The sequence below is a fragment of the Cydia pomonella genome, chromosome 22 (assembly GCF_033807575.1).
Source record: "Cydia pomonella isolate Wapato2018A chromosome 22, ilCydPomo1, whole genome shotgun sequence".
In the NCBI taxonomy this organism is placed as follows: Eukaryota; Metazoa; Arthropoda; class Insecta; order Lepidoptera; family Tortricidae; genus Cydia; species Cydia pomonella.
The window spans coordinates 3674856-3692263 of NC_084724.1; the positions used below are offsets into that span (position 1 = coordinate 3674856).

Below are 17408 nucleotides of genomic sequence, written 5' to 3' on the forward strand. Positions count from 1 at the left end.
TAGGGTACCTGTATGAAAGCGGTTGAGGTACCCGAAAAAATAACGGTACCGTTATTTTTCGGTAGCGAAATAAAAATTTATTCGGTTATGCAGTCCCTGGGGCGTACGCACGCGGATGCCGTTGTAGGTAAAATCTGTCGTACGCGTCCGCGCCAGTTAGCGTTCCTAATACAATTTTTCTTTAACCCGCTCCGTGCAACTGCGCCAGCTAGCGGACGCCCTTAAGCGCTATTGACTGGAGAATTTTTGATCGTGTTTTTTATACACATGTAGTGATAATTGTGAGCTGTGCTTTTGAACATATGAATTAAGTAAAATAAAAATGGTATTATCTAATGTTGTCTGTTGAGACTTGAGATGATTCTTAGTTAGAGTTGAAACCACTCACTAGATGGAGTTTTAATTTTGTCTAAACCTTTAATAATGTAAAAGGTGTTATACTATACCAATATTAATGAATATTGCTTTTTATGGCGAACACATAATACTAGTAGTGTTTGTAAGTTGTATTTAATATCATAATGAATATCGCCAAAACAGTGTTTTTTGTAATAAATTATTTTTGTACTTTTTAAAACAATGTTTCATTACAATTACACTGAATAGGTGCACTTTTTTTTTAACTGAATATGGCTGTCACGTGACAGGCATAGCCTAGTGTGGAGCCGTAGGATATCTATTAAATGTTAATAAGGTTTTTTCTTTTAAATAAATAATTCTTAATACCACACTGATAGTGACAAAAGAAAACAACAGATAATTCTTAAAGTATTTTTTGCTAAGGCTACCATATAAACGGTGCTCGTTCCCTCAGTATCCTTAAACCAAACTTATTCCACTCTGTCTGATTAATCCATAGTTCCATAGCTGATTCCAAACAGGACATTACAGCAGCACCTTTCCATACTGTACTAGCAGGATCTATATCTTTCGGTGATGTCACAATTTCTAGCTGCTCAGTCTTGTAAGCGTAAGGTATTTGTAACGCTAGTCTATTTTGTAACCACGTGGACAATCCATGGACTTTAACGCCTCCACCAACAATCAGAATACTGCTGTACATTTTACGCTTCAATTCCTCGCTGCTCGCTCGGTCTATACTTTGCAATATAGCTGCGTCTAGAGCTAAAACTTGACCGGGAGCTAAGACAGCGTCTCCGGGACCTACTTCTAAAGTGTCAACCACAATATCTTCATCTGGGTTTGTTGCTAGCTGACTCTCATTTACAGCTTCGAACTGCTGACTCTCATTCGCACTTGGATCGGCTGTTTCCCGTTTTCTACCAGTTTCCCTTAAAAATTCTGCGTCAAACGGATCTTCTGGGTCACTAGGTTGTCGGTTCTGTAATTTAGTTGCTTTCAAGCCTGTTATTTTTAGCAGGTCTGTGTAGAACATTGATAGAGGAGATATGATGCATTCATCTCCAACTTGTAATGTGTATTTATTGACAATATCTCCTGGATGATCAACTAGGAATGATTTTTCTAATGGACCACACACATCTAAGTTCACATGACAGAAGTTCTCATACAAATTCCTCATTAAAACAACATCTCTTGGTATATTTTCGTTCCAATTCTTATAAGGGAATGCACTTTTATGAAACATCCAAGATAAAGCTTGGCATACATCGCCAGCCCCATAATCCATCCGTAATCTTGTCGATTTATGAGAGATACCATCTTCAACACAGGATATGGCAGTTTTCTGGTCACCAATGTCGACTACACATGCTGATCCGATTCCAGCCCCAAATGTTGCTCCAACACTTTCTTGTACCAAAAAGCAGTGACCGAATCCTAAATCTTTCAACAGAAGAGACATTAAATATTTCAAATGGCTCCTAGAATACAAATCAGGTATTAAAAGCACACATCGGTACTTTATGAGTTCTATTAAAGGTATCCCTAGTTTATGTTCAATTATGGAACTCCAGATTATGTATAAATCATTGAGAACTGAGGATATTGAGCCTCCAACTTCAGAGTGTATGTTAAAATCACCTCTTCTGTATGGGAAATGTATGTTGAAGGGTAAATCTGGGTCTATATCTAAGACGAGATCACCGACAACAATGTCACATTCGACTTGGGCCCAAGGTTCTCCATCACTGACAGTTTCTGGTAGAGATCTGCGATTAAAAGCCGCTATTTGCTGTGGAGGTGTAGCGTACCGCCGCGCCCCGTTGGACTGCATGCAAGACTGCAACGTATGTGATATTTGTAGACGGCATTCTTCTAGTTCTTCAATCAGTTCTTTCGTTTTCGGCACGCTTGGCGGTACAAAAGGATCGCGATAGATTTTGCCTCCGGATCGACGTTTTCTCGCGATGCAGTGGAGTTGTTTCACTGGAAGGAGGTCGGAGGCTCGCCCGATGCGGACGTAGAGGGATCCAGGGTGTATTACGATGATTCTATTGGATGGAAATTGGTGGAACTGCTCTGGGCCGGGGTCGTGCGATGGCATACTCATTTTGAAATAAAGTTATGGCTGTTCGTTAATTAAACATATGCTGTAATGACTTTAAAGGAATACGAGTATTTTTTTACAGTAAAATTCTTCTTAAAATCAATCTTCTTCTCGAATAAACAATTCTATTGACTATTCTAACCAATAATTATATCTGTCAATCGAGCGCTTAGCGTTTTTTTTTGTAATTAGGTGCAGCAATATTTTTAGTTTTTCTAATGATAGCTTAATCAAACCAAATATTGTAGTAATTCGAATATAGTATCTTGTATACTCAAGTAATATTACTAAAATATATTTATTGTTTAGCCTCTACTTTTTGTAAATTCTTCAGAAGAAAGTTAATAACTACAGCAAACTTCGTAAACACACACCATTGGTTAGTGACAATATGCAGATCTATTTTTCCATACATTGTTCCCATGTTGGTCCAAATAGTAAATATGATTTAAATTGCTGCCACATATAGTCTTATTTTTAGTTGTATTTAGTAGAAATAATATGAGTGACAAATATAAACTCACTAAGGCTCTCATAAAATCCTAATAAATCTAAAATAACATGATTGTATTAGCTAAATTAAGTTCGACAAACTTGACGTACAAAATTAAAATACAACTGCCCACTGTCAAATAAAATCCATTCATTCACCGAAATGTCAGCACCGATCTGTGTCAGACCCAAAGTGCAATAAAATAATAATTCATAATTATTAGCAAATATACTGGTACATTACTATTAAAATGGTGTCGCGAAGTCTCACCGAAGTCTTTGTGCTAATGCGCAACAATGCTATCCACAGTCGACAGTTGTTTTCAGAACAGGTACATATTTTATTGATTAAAATGTAGATAAAGTAAGCTCTGTTTACCATAACTCGGTGAAATACACGGTCTAAGTACTGTTAGAATGTTTATGAGGGTGATAAAGTAAGTAGGACTTTGCTCTAATGTTTGCTACAATGACTTAAACAGTGAGCTAAGTGCTCAGGTGCTGAGCTATACCTAACTATATGTTATTGTTGCAGCTTGCATCATCTTTTCTTAACAGAGTTATTTGTCTATTACTGGTTCCACTCTATTCCATTATAAAAGCTAGCAGTTCTTATACTTGAGTTTTTACAACAATGAGTAAAAACTGTTCCAGAAAAGTTGAGAAAACCACCCAATCGTAGTTTCAAAATTCAATGGTTCTAAACGAAATAAATATCTTAGCATGCTGAGACTATTATTTGAATACATATACCAATTTGAGGCAAAATATTTTCTTAAATGGTAGAACTGTGAAAAAACCCAAAACATCATTGTATGGATGCTTAATTGACCATCACCACAAAAAATAGACAGGAGAGCAAATTACAGCAGAAAAGATAAGAATAGGAAATAAATTAAAATTAGAACTGTAAAACTACCATATGTTATCATTCCTTCTATGTGTGGTCACAGAATAAATAATAGTACTACCATACAGAAATGACACTTCCTACAAAACTGAAGTTTGACAGTGATTCAGGGACGAATTATGCTGTCCCTTTCTAATGTATGGCTCTATCCGTTTCAGCTATTTAGGGTTGTCAAAATTCAAGAATAATTGCACATAGCAATGCTGAGCCGAATGGAGCCGAGAATCCCCAAATGCTACAGTTTCCCCCAGTTGAAGTGTGGTGAAGAATTATTTGTTGCAGAAAAGACCTTCCTGCCTGACATAATATGTTCGCCACATTAGGAAGTAGAAATGAGTAATAAACTTAAATGTATAATATGATTTACAGAATGAATCAGAACGGGTCAGACTTATGCGGAGCAATTCCAACGACATGGAGGCGGGGCTGGAGATACGGTCTGAGACTGCACCACCACCCTGGACAGATGCCTTAGAGGAGGCCCATTATATTATCACTAGGTCTGTAATTTATCAGTTTAAAAAAAAAACATGATTTGCTACACATATGGAAAGGACACAGCCTAAAAGTCCGTAGCCTTTTGTAGATTCAAAAGTTGTCTAAAAGTTTTGTCTTAATTTACTAGGCCTACAAGTGTTTTATTTCCAATAGGGGCAAAAGTGTTTCGGATCCGGTCAATACTTTTCACTCCAAGCATGTTGCGCCCCATCTTGTTACGAACTGAACAAGCTTCGTCACCATTGGGATCAAAACCGCCAGTCTAAAGTGGGCCATGTACGACATATGTACCCACAGAGGTGGGCTAAATTAACCACATAGTGGGTGCCACAACGAAACACTGAAAAGATAACGTGCTAGCCAATCAGTGCCAACCCGTTATTTACTTGCGTATTTTTACATGCACTTAATGCTCCCACCCTCCCACCGCAAAAATAAATATAACAACTCACCACCAAAAGTACAAAACTCGACACGTGTTTCGCCTCTACTAGGCATCCTCAGGAGATGTTGACGGTCTGACGTCCGACAGCTATAACGTCGTTTTTGTTTTAATTAGTATCGATTTCCGCAAAGTAACGCCTGATTCTATTCATTAGCCTAATCAATGTAAAAAAAACAATCTGCTGTTATTTTCCAGGCTAAGAACAAAACTATCCGAGCTCCAATCCTGCCACTCGCGCCAGATCCGACGACCAGCATTAGATGACACGGGAGAACAAGAACATATCGGCAGACTCACCACGGAGATCGGTCGACACTTCACACACGCCTACACGCATCTTACGGCTATCAAGGCTCAAGTCAGACATGGTATGTACATTCTGTTGCCTGTCAGTAGCGAGCTACAGTGTCAGACAGACAGACAGATAGACGGTAAACTCACCACGGAGATCGATCGACACTTCACACACGCCTACACGCATCTTACGGCTATCAAGGCTCAAGTCAGACATGGTATGTACATTCTATTGACTGTTAGATGCGGGCTACAGTGTCAGACAGACAAGACGGCAGACTCACCACGGAGATCGGTCGACACTTCACACACGCCTACACGCATCTTACGGCTATCAAGGCTCAAGTCAGACATGGTATGTACATTCTGTTGCCTGTCAGTAGCGAGCTACAGTATCAGATAGACAGACAGATAGACGGTAGATTCACCACGGAGATCGGTCGACACTTCACACACGACTACACGCATCTTACGGCTATCAAGGCCCAAGTCAGACATGGTATGTACATTCTATTGACTGTCAGATGCGAGCTACAGTGTCAGACAGACGGCAGACTCACCACGGAGATCGGTCGACACTTCACACACGCCTACACGCATCTTACGGCTATCAAGGCTCAAGTCAGACATGATATGTACATTCTGTTGCCTGCCAGTAGCGAACTACAGTGTCAGACAGACAGACAGATAGACAGTAGACTCACCACGGAGATCGGTCGACACTTCACACACGCCTACACCCATCTTACGGCTATCAAGGCCCAAGTCAGACATGGTATGTACATTCTGTTGCCTCTAAGTAGCGAGCTACAGTGTCAGACAGACAGACAGATAGACGGTAGACTCACCACGAAGATCGGTCGACACTTCACACACGCCTACACGCATCTTACGGCTATCAAGGTTCAAGTCAGACATGGTATGTACATTCTATTGACTTTCAGATGCGAGCTACAGCGTCAGACAGACAGATCGATAGACGGCAGACTCACCACGGAGATCGGTCGACACTTCACACATGCCTACATGCATTTTACGGCTATCAAGGCTCAATGTATATACTACATTGTGCAACGAGGGGGGTAAGTGAAATTTTGCAAACGAGGTCTTTAGATGCATTAAAGACTAGAGTTTGCAATATTCTTACCTCCGGAGTTACACACAATGTTTTTCACCACACTTGCGAAGAAAAAACTAAATTTTAAGCGAAATAATTCTTAAATACGGTGACATTTCAAACATTCGTCCGCCATATTGGCATTCTTTGACAGGTTAGGAAGGAGGGAAGACAGACAGAAAATTCTGTAAAAATATTTTAAATAGCTATTAAATGTATAATATTTTTTTACATAAACTATAAAAATAAATTATAATTGTCAGTATTATAATACATACTTGGTTCGTATGAATTAGTGACACAATTAAAGAAAAAGCTATAACTCCCTCGGGAACAATACATGCCTTTGTCCTTCAGTATACCTGCATGAAATAAGATCTTTTTTGAGCAAGTTTCGAGCTTGAACTGAAAGGACTTATCGAATGAAATTATTCCTATTGCTTTTCAGGTAACAAAACGGAGCAAAAACTAGCAACCAACGTAGTATTAGCGCTAGTAACCACACTCCAAGAACTCAGCGTAACTTTCCGAACAGCCCAGTCCAACTACCTAAAATCCTTAACTTCCAGAGAAGAACGGTCAAACGCATATTTCGACTTACCCAACTTTGAAGAACTAAGTCTAGAAGACGACAACTTATTACCAGATCTCACAAACAACCAAACAGACTTACTGTTTTCACTACCCAGCACATCAGGTACGCAGAAAAATAATTTTATAGATGATTATGAACAGCAAAATGATTTTGAAAAACCTGCGCTTAATCAGAAGCAGTTATTGCTTATGCAGGAAGAAAATACTAGGATGGTAGCGGAGAGAGAACAGGAGGTTAATAAAATTGTGCGTTCTATAGTTGATTTGAATGAAATTTTCAAAGATTTAGGTCATATGGTTCATGAACAAGGTACTATATTAGATAGAATTGATTATAATATTGAAGTAACACAAGTTCAAGTGCAGGAGGGTTATAAGCAGTTGCAAAAGGCGGAGAGGTATCAGAGGAAGAATAGGAAAATGCATTGTATATTAGTTTTAGCGGTAATGATTATCATTTTGGTGGTATTATTGATTATTATTAAGAGTTAGTGCTTGTTTTAATTTTGTTGGGAAATTTATGGTGTGCTTTTTACGTTATTTATGCTAATTACAAGATTTTATTTAAATTACAATGTTTGTTCGGGAAAATCTTTCAAGTTAAATTAGACCCACTTCCCATTATTGGATTGAGCTGAAACTTCCCATATACACAGTGGCCAAAAATTATGTGCAATCCCATTGCCAGGGAGGTTTTGGGCTTACACTGAGCAACTTTTACTATGGGACCAACCCCGAAATCTCGAAAAAAAATTCTGGCTGTTTCATACATAGCTGGTCCATTTACTATGGGAGGGTAAAAAAAAAATTCGCGATTTCGGGGTTGGTCTAATAGTAAAAGTTGCTCAGTATAATCCCAAAACCTCCCTGGCAACGGTAATGCACATATTTTTTGGCCACCTTGTATATGTAAGTCGGGTGACAATGCAATATTATGGTACCATCAAGCTGATCTGATGATGGACGCAGGAGGCGGCCATGGGAACTCTGTGATGAAGCAACGCAACATAATTGTGTTTTGGTTTGTTAGAATTATCTCAATGAGTATTAGTTGCCTGTCCAAATCGCGGTAAAAGCTTGACTCAAAATAAATCTTTGACAAAAAGTTGTGGTTTGTGTTGTGCAAGTTAATATTTAAATTACTTAAATTCATCAAAATATTCATCTAAACATAACTAATGTAAAAAGTATGCACACAAATTTGTTTTTAAAGTTTAGGCACTGAAAAATCCAAGGTTCAATATTGCCTTATATTACGTAGTTAACTTTGAAATACATATACACTAACCATCAATTTTTTTGTATGTAATATTTCATTAATTTCTCTCTTTTGAATTACAATATAGTGTACACATTTTAAATTATGCAAATACATTTTAAAACATATTTAAAACCGGAGGCCCATTTCTCGAACGGTATTAGACTAATATTATTAGTCCACGAACTGTCAAGTCGTATGGGTTACCATGGCAACACACTAATAATATTAGACTAATACCGTCCGAGAAATAGGCCACAGGTCTAGTGCTAATTTATTTTGTTGCCTTTTTTTTTGTAATTAACACATGTGTAAGTAACACTTTTTCATAGACTTTTCGTCGGGTAGTTACACAAATCTCTGTTTTGACATTTTGATTTTGCTGGGACATCAGTTATCCGCGACCACGACCAGTGAAACCTGCGTCGAAACGTCGGAAATAAAGGTAGCAAAATAAATTCGCGTTACACCTGGTTTTGAATAGTGTTTAAAACGCGAAATTTTATAATGTAATAAGTAATTAATCATATATTTAAATGTATATGCTCTATTTTAACTGTATTAATTGACGAGGGAATTATTGTAGGTACCCAGACCTTGTTGACCAGACTAATTTATGTAAATAGATTTAACACTTGAGTTCTTAGCCCAATCAAAATCATTCCTATTTAAGTATTAATTTATATTGTAAAAAAATATTTATTTTTAGCCCTGTAGGTATTTTATTAAGGTGTCATCTCGAACCCGACTGCAAAAAAAGTTTTTTAAAAGCAGTCGTGTTGGGAAAGATACCTTTCATTTCACTTTTGATGTCAACTATTTTAATTAAAAACTTATTTCTGCAAAATTATTGTGTAAAAATGATCGCACGTTATTCTAGTCTTTAGTTAAGCTATCATGTTTTTAATTGATATGATGACTAATAAAATGTATTGGCCGCCAAAAATGTACCATTAAAATCCGAAGTTTCCTGTAAGTTAGACCAAACCAAATCTGCAGGGACTTTGCAATGCCAAAGTGGGAAGTGTCGTTATAAACGTCGAATTTCTACATCTACAACGTTGTTATGACACTCCACACTTTTTTAATGTCAAAGTCGGGTTGGTCAGTTTTTATAACAGAATTACTCTGTATCTTTAGGTCTTTAAATAAAAGTAAAAAAAAACTACCCTCAAATGGCTCCTTAAGCCAGTTGAGGGTAGATGAAAACATTACATGATCAAATAATCTAGGTTAAAGTTCTGACTTTAACCTACATTATTTGATACAAAACCGCCTGGATCACCAGGCGGTTTTGTATTTGGTTGGTTAACCACTAAATGTTATAACTACCCGAAAATGTACAAATTGTTTGTTTACTTTTATTTAAATATCTAAACATACAGAGAAAGTAAGGGTAATGTTTGGCGGCAAGACCCAAAAAATGCATTTAAATTTTGTAAATAATACATTATTTAACTATTTTTATATATATATCGCCTAAATATTTGTATAGTTTTAAGTCGTATGTGTTATTGTCGTATTCATTTTCATCAATATGTTGTGAAAAATATCAAAATTCTGAGTATGGTGAAAATAGAGAAATGGTTTTAGTTTCGCCATATTTTTAACCAGTGATACTTAATTGTTAAAATAAATGGTGTAAATTCTTTCTGTATTATCATATTCTATGCTAAAGTAAGAAATCTAAGCACGAATAATTTCGCACATTGACCCGACAGCGACATAAGTATAGGTAAAGAGAATTTGAAATAGAGGTGGATTATCAAAGAAGACTTTGTAGCCACAGTAAATTTACTGCTATCTTTCGACACATGATTAAAACTTTTACAAAGCCATTTGACTTTCATCCTTATTCTTTCACTGATATGGGTTAAATTTGTTATATATCAAAGAGTTGCGCCATCTAATAGATCAAAGGCATGGCAGCATCGTTTCGAGCGATGGCGCCATAACCTTTGGGTTGTGCCCGGTAAGATGGCGCCTCTTTTTGATATTTAACAAATTTAACACATATTAGTGAAAGAATAAGGATTAAAGTCAAATGGCGTTCGAAAAGTTTTAATCATGTGTCGAAAGATGGCAGTAAGTTGACGTGGCTACAAAGTTTTCTTTGACAATCCACCTCTATTTCAAATTCTCTTTGGTATAGGTATTGCTTTCTCGCCCAAAATGCAGGCGGTCAATGCCACTATGCGAGCGGGCAGCAATATAATTAGAGATGAGAAATGGCGGTTCAATGTAAGAAATTATTCGTGCTTAGCACTCTTACTTTAGTGAAATCTTCAAGCAACACCGGGAAGGGAGTCTTCATTCGCACTACTTCTCCTCTGCCGAAGCACATGCCCAAATGGGCATAGCGCGGTGTGTTGTGACTCGTCCGTACACAAAAACAAGTGTGCAAGTGTGCAAGAGAAACTTAACCTAACCTATCTATAGAATAACCTAAGGAAATTCCTGAAAATGTAATGGTTTCAGAGTTATGACTAATGACAATATGACTATCATTTTTTTTTTCAGCTCATGTTATTTATTGACAATAACAATATACATAATGGATATATACAGATGATTACTATAACTAGCTTATATCTAAAATAGGCCCTTGAGGCATTGTACCAAGGATGCTCGCGGCATTTCCTCGTTGTATCGCAATACTGATACGTTGTGCGAGGAAGCCGCCAGCTCTTCGGTCACCAGTTACGTCAACCAGACGTTTCGCGATTTCTCCAAAAAACTTGTGCGCGCTGGGACCCCATGGACCTAGAGTTTCAACGCCAAAAGGTACAAAATGGTACTCTCTACCGAGGCTCTTATTATTATCATTACATTATGACTTTCAATAATTATGCCAAACAAAGGGATTCGGTCTATGTATTGTCATTTTCTTTGTGTACATCGTATCATACACGAAGACGAGTGCCTTGTGTCGTGCTATTATGGAGGACTTTCTGAGACAGGCATTTCTTACCTACTAGGAAGACCCAACCTTGTTGTCATATGTGTACTCAAAATTTATGAAATAAATCATTTTCATTGTCTCATGTCATAAAAGGTTATATTTTACAAATCTGCGCGTCATCGTGGATGACTTGAACATTTGTGTCGTCATTACAGATTGGATTTTGTATGTAGTGAGTGAGAAGTGCGACTGTGTGCACGTTTCCCTCCGCAAGAAATCGTAGAACGATTTGCACGGTAAGATATCGCTTGGGCTCCCTTCCGACATGTCGAAAGCCGGTGTTGCTCGAAGGTGGAAATTATTCTGGGACGTGGGAAATGTATAAGTGTGCCAATGAGTGTGAAGATATTCTAAAATGTTTCATTTGTCTTTATTTATTGTCAAATTGTCACAAATTACCAAAACATTGAATAGAGATACCTACCGTAAAGTTAAACCTTGTCATTAGTAACAAAATTAAGGATTTTTTTCCATTGTGTGGAAAGTTATAAGTTGGCCTATAAAACACAAGGGGCACACATATTACCAATTCGCCGGACGATAGCGGCCTGTCAGTTATTCAAGTTAGGAAGCGCTGGTGGCCTAGCGGTAAGAGCGTGCGACTTGCAATCTGGAGGTCGCAGGTTCAAACCCCGGCTCGTACCAATGAGTTTTTCGGAACTTATGTACGAAATATCATTTGATATTTACCAGTCGCTTTTCGGTGAAGGAAAACATCGTGAGGAAACCGGACTAATCCCATCAAGGCCTAGTTCACCCTCTGGGTTGGGAGGTGAGATGGCAATCGCTTTCGTAAAAACTAGTGTCTACGCCAAATCTTGGGATTAGTTTTCAAGCGGACCCCAGGTTCTCTTGAGCCGTGGCAAAATGCCGGGACAACGCGAGGAAGAAGGAGTTATTCGCGATTGTCACTGACAGGACGATATCATCCGGCTTACTCGTAATTAGTGAGCCTCTTCAGCTTTAGCGAGTAACTGACAGGCCGATATCATCCGACGAACTGGTGATCAGTGGGCCGAATGTTTAGGCAAATCTTGATAACAACACTGGCGCTTAGGAGTCTAAGGCGCACTTGTACCATTCCACTGATTCCACTAACCCGAGGTTAACCGGTTAAACCTGGACTTACATTGTTACCAGTACAATTTGACACTGGGTTAACGGTTTAACCGGTTATCCCCGGGTTAGTGGGATGGTGCAAGTGGCGCTTAGAAGTCTTAAGTACCTATCACATATTTTACTGTCAATTTGAAGCAATTTGTCTTGAACTTTGCACATCTTATAAAAAGACTTTCTGTAATTGTTTGAGTATTTTGTCTGTGTTCGAATATGGAACATCTTATGAGGAAATACCAACTGAGCCCATTCGCTGACTTGAGAATTTTAGGTAAATATCTCCGTCCCGCTGACGGGGGCGTGTCCTAAAATTAGTGCGATAAGGACAACTGCAGCTTAAGCGAAAAATCCTGCGTGAAAAATTTAGAAATTGAGGTTTAGTTCTCGACATTTTCCTCCTCCAAAACTTAACCAATTGTCACGAAATTTTGGAAACAGAATAAGAAATAAATTGACCTCTGACCGTTTTGTTTTTTATTGTTGCCGATTTTGTATGCTAGGCGTCTGTTTACGGCGCATTTATTTGGCCATTTTAGCGCTGTTTATAATAGCCTTATAAAAAACGAAAAAAAAAAAAATTCAGACTAAGAAAAAATAAAGACAGATATTATAATCAAAACATATAACCAAAATCCAGAGAGGAAAATGTCGAGAACGTTTGTATGGAAAAATTAACACTAATATTCTTAAACCTGTAAATATGTTGTTTGTAAATAGCTGTATTTGTTGCGATTTGTTCATTTATTTATATTTATATTAAGTGACATAAAAATGAAAATATATGAAATTGATTAATACTCTTGTTTTAATTTTAATACTCCACTATAGTTAAATGAAAGAAATTAACTAGTTACATCAAGCTAACTCGATAGCGATTTTGATGGCTCAAACTTCTATAAAATAATGACGTTTAAATTTTACACTTGCATAGTCTATGTGCTATCAAATCGGTGCTAAGTTAGCTTGGTCTGAGTAAACCTCTTAAATGCATTGACCTATGACGTATATGGCAATGGTGCTAATTCAGCTGTGTCACTTACGGATCAACTGCGGACGCAACTAGTTGCGACTATCAACCAATCGCGTTGTGGCGTTAGACTGCACGATTGGCTCGAATTCGTGTGCGTGACACCGCTGTACTGGCCCCATTCTTATTACCCGTAAGGCCCGTCCTTATAAGTGAGTAATTATATGTCAATGCCTAAAAGTGAATAATTATAATTGATACTTTTGTTGTAAATGCCCTGACCAAAATACTCCATTAAATGCTTATCAAGTTATAATCAAAAATGCAAACACGAGTGTAGAACTGCATGTTGACCATACAGTTAAGCAGGTCATTTAAAGTAGGTATTGCATAACTAGATCTAGATTTTTGTGCTACAAAGCTGATTTATAATCAGATAGTAAGTAGGTATGTGAGCCAAATCCATAGATTTACCCTTTGACCGCAAAAAACCGTCAGCTGACGCCGCGCGGCTAATGGAAAGCTGGGGCCCATTTCTCGAACGGTATTAGACTAATATTATTAGTCCACGAACTGTCACATTGTATGGGTTACCATGGCAACACACTAATAATATTAGACTAATACCAATCGAGAAATAGGCCCCTGGTAGACATTGTGGAGTAATGTACTTTGAACGATTAGTTTGCACGCGTCTGGCAAAGTTAGACCCGAGTAAATGGACTGGCTTATTTTTTTATGACTATAAAAAGACTAGATATTTCATATTAATTTGGAGACATTAGAGATTGCATCAACAAAAAATATTGGGCCCTAAAAAGTTTTTAAAATTATATAAGGATTGATCTAGCCCCGCTTCCTCGCACCCAGACCTGCAGTGCTCAGTTAGAGTATGATAGGAGAAGTATCAGGCAAATTTTCAGCTTGCCTCAAATCAAATACCTACTCTGAAGCCCTCAGCACACGGCGCGTAAGCGTAAGAGAAGATGAGGCGCCAGGAGACCCTCACGCTACGGACCATCCTTAAGTGCCCGCGGTACGTCAGCAACGCAGCCCTCACCGAGACACTGAAGTGGCGCGGCCTGGAGGAGTTCGTCGAGCGTCTCGCGCGGTCCACGTTCGACCGCGCGGACAACGCCGGCCACGACCATCTTCGGGACATCGCGCCGCATGACAACACCAGACCACCGGAGAGGTGGGCTCGGGACTTGCCCCGATCCCTCATACACCAGTAGCAGAGCATCAGCAAGCACAACACACATTCGGACACAGCCTCACCAGCACGCCCCACACGCCAGCTAAGCTACCGGTCGCCTTCACTGCGCCCCAAAACCTGACCCCGCTCAAATGGTATCACCACGCTAGGGGTCGTGGGATTGGGTAACGATCGGTAGCGAAGAGCTGGCCCACACCGTCCCCCAAATGACGGCCAATAGACCTCCGGTGGGGAGCGACCCGCGACAGTCGCCGCAGCCGAAAGGCGGAAGCGGCCACTCATACCTCCCGCGAGGGAGGTATCGAGATCGACATCCAGTCCAAGCGTAAGAGACGCGTAAGTGTATAGTAATACGCGCGTCGAACGAGAGCACTACGAGCGTGTACAGTACAACTTCAAACAAGTCACAAGTTCAGCACACATAGCCTCGTCGTAGCGTAGCGTATGAAATTTCTGTCGTCATTACGACAGGCGTAGCGTAATAAGTACACGCGTATAAAACAAAACTTCTGACACTATGAAACAATCAAAAAATCTTCATCTGACGAGAAAGTAGGATCGTTGACACATCTGACGCCAGCGACTACATTTCAACTGATGAGATTTCACTTATAAAACATTACACTTACGCGACGCTTGGTGCTCAGAACTCTACGCGTCTCGTACTCATAATGTTATTACGATACGCTTACGCTCCGTATATCGTGCTGAGGGCCTTAGTCAATCCGTGTAATGGCTCCTCTACACGATGGCCCAGCGAAATGGCCATGTGATGGTTATGGCTCCTCTACACGATGGCCCAGCAAGATGGTCATGCGATGGTTGAGAGCACGCACTATAGAATAGGCCACGTGTAGATGCGTACTCACGATCGCTGGCCCATTAGGTGCCTTTGATGTGCGGACGAAAAACCGACTCCGTGGCCATCCCATCGCCATCCGACACCACTACCTTCTCCACACGCTAGCCCATCTTAGTGGGCCAGTATGATGGCCCATCGTGTAGAGGAGGCATAAGGAAGTCCCATACTATAATATTTATTTATTAATTCATTTATCTGTCTGGTACTAGTTTTCGTTAATAAAATCGGTAAAATAGAACTTTTACATGCAAAACTAATTTCTTTATACCTACTATTATTTTTAACTTTTGTTAGCTGGTTGCATGTCTGACATGGTGGTCATATTAAACTGGGAAGTCAACCAAAATCAACTGTATTAAATTGCTGTTACTAAAGATTTCCCACAGTGTAATTTGGATTAAGTTTTAAAATGGTATTTCCACAGAGCAAAATCATTCACTGTAGTAATTTAAAATAACTCAATAGGTAGCGCCACTAATTGCATGAAACGAAAGGGTGTGTGACCTGATTCTGTGAGTAAACAAAGATACCAATAAAAATTTTTTTTTTTTAAGAATAGGTATCAGATTAAAATGTTCAAACGGTATGAACAACTCTAATATCAGACCAAGCTCAGCCCAGCCAGTGCAAATGTTACCTATTTAAAATACCAAACTTCTATGAAATAATGATGTTTACTCAATTAACACTTGCAACATCTGGGCTATCAAAATCACTGCCAACTTAGCTTGGTCTGACTCTAATAGTAGTGTTACAAGGGAGCAAAATGACATATTTACAGCAAGGGTGTACATTGAATCCCTCACTAAACTCAGGATTCTATAACAGAATTCCATGACTAGCGAGGGATTCTAAAATAGAATCTTGAGTGTAATGAGGGATTGAAGTTTGTGATGCCCAAGATGGAAATCATTTCGCTACCATGTGACACACCTTATGATTTTTTTGGATTTGTGTGTTTGGACACCTTATAACACTTACTATGGCTAGGAATAAAGAAAAGTCAAATAGTGAATTGCACTAAAGAATTATATTTGACAATGATCTTTCAATATACATTAATCCATACATCCGAATAAAACAAGGATTGAAGAGACGGGCTGATTAACAAAAATAAATAATGTCAGCTACACAATTAGACAAGTATGAGAAAATCATTAGTTAACGATAATTACTATTTGAAGAAAGTTACTTGCGACAGATAAAGATTTTGATAACAGCTCAAAAATTAAAAGAATAAGTTGATGAAAACAAAAACATAAGGAATGCTATAGAGAACAGCCCCGATCAGATAACTTATACAAGCTTTTTGTTAACTACTTATAGAAAATAATCACAAACAGAAAAACTTAAAACAAAAAGCTCCCGTCAACTCCATTCGGTAAACGCACAAACATTCACAACACAAAATACAACGCAAATCAAACCGTGAATATTAATTAAACTAAGAGTCTTTGTTTTTACTATAGAAATCGTCTAAATGTTTCTTATACGCGGACTGATTGGGCCAGAGGAAGGATGCTTGCTGATTCAAAGGACTCTGCGTGTTAGGCTCCGCTAACAAGCTCTGGATAGACAGTAATATCGTGCGAACGTCATACAGTGCCGTCCACTTGTCTTTTAAAATGTCTAAACATATTAATCCACAAGTATCCACGTTCGGGTGGAAGCACGGCGTCACGAACTTCACCACGGGAGGAGCGTATGGGTACGAATTAGGGAACTCCAGCGACAACTTGTACTTGTGTCCCGCGTAAACGGTATCCAAGGGTCCGTTAATCGTTCCGATCCATTTAAACAGGTTCTCGCTTTCTGGGAACGCGGATATTCCCTTGTCCGCGCAGCGCATCAGCTCCATCAACTCTTTCTGCAGTCTGAAACACAGAAAAGCACTCGTTCGTGACCAAAGCCTTGGGGAAAGCAGAAAATCGAACGCTTTGTTTCCAAAACTCACCGTTTGCTTACTGCATGATTGTCCTTCAGTTTTATCGTATCCTCGTTCTGTTTAGCCGGATTTGACGATGAAGCGTAGTGTGGGTTGATATTTTGAGCCATAATAGCACGAGCCACAAAATCAGGTGTCTCCAATTTTCTGTTATAAAAGGCGACTTCCTGTTAATTTGAAAAAGCTCCAATCAAATTGCTCATTTGACAGGAGACTGTAATGGCGTCAATCAACGTAACAAATCTTTGGCGCCATCTATGTT

General features: G+C 38.9%; 3 protein-coding genes across 3 annotated transcripts; 1 reads left to right on the forward strand and 2 right to left on the reverse strand.

The window, feature by feature from the left end:
* Positions 1–757: 757 nt before the first annotated feature.
* Positions 758–2787, reverse strand: LOC133530369 (actin-related protein 8). The gene has a single exon (XM_061868280.1). The coding sequence runs from the start codon at positions 2471–2473 to the stop codon at positions 785–787; it is 1689 nt and encodes a 562-aa protein (XP_061724264.1). The 5' UTR covers positions 2474–2787; the 3' UTR covers positions 758–784.
* On the forward strand, positions 2746–12479 carry LOC133530371 (syntaxin-16). Its single transcript, XM_061868282.1, has 4 exons — positions 2746–3294; positions 4242–4372; positions 5011–5183; positions 6675–12479. The coding sequence occupies exons 1-4, from the start codon at positions 3214–3216 to the stop codon at positions 7310–7312; spliced, it is 1023 nt and encodes a 340-aa protein (XP_061724266.1). The 5' UTR covers positions 2746–3213; the 3' UTR covers positions 7313–12479.
* Positions 12480–16211: 3732 nt separating this feature from the next.
* Positions 16212–17399, reverse strand: LOC133529986 (ubiquitin-conjugating enzyme E2 C). The gene is made up of 2 exons (XM_061867776.1): positions 17156–17399; positions 16212–17075 (listed from the first exon to the last, which is right to left on the reverse strand). The coding sequence occupies exons 1-2, from the start codon at positions 17254–17256 to the stop codon at positions 16646–16648; spliced, it is 531 nt and encodes a 176-aa protein (XP_061723760.1). The 5' UTR covers positions 17257–17399; the 3' UTR covers positions 16212–16645.
* Positions 17400–17408: the final 9 nt, after the last annotated feature.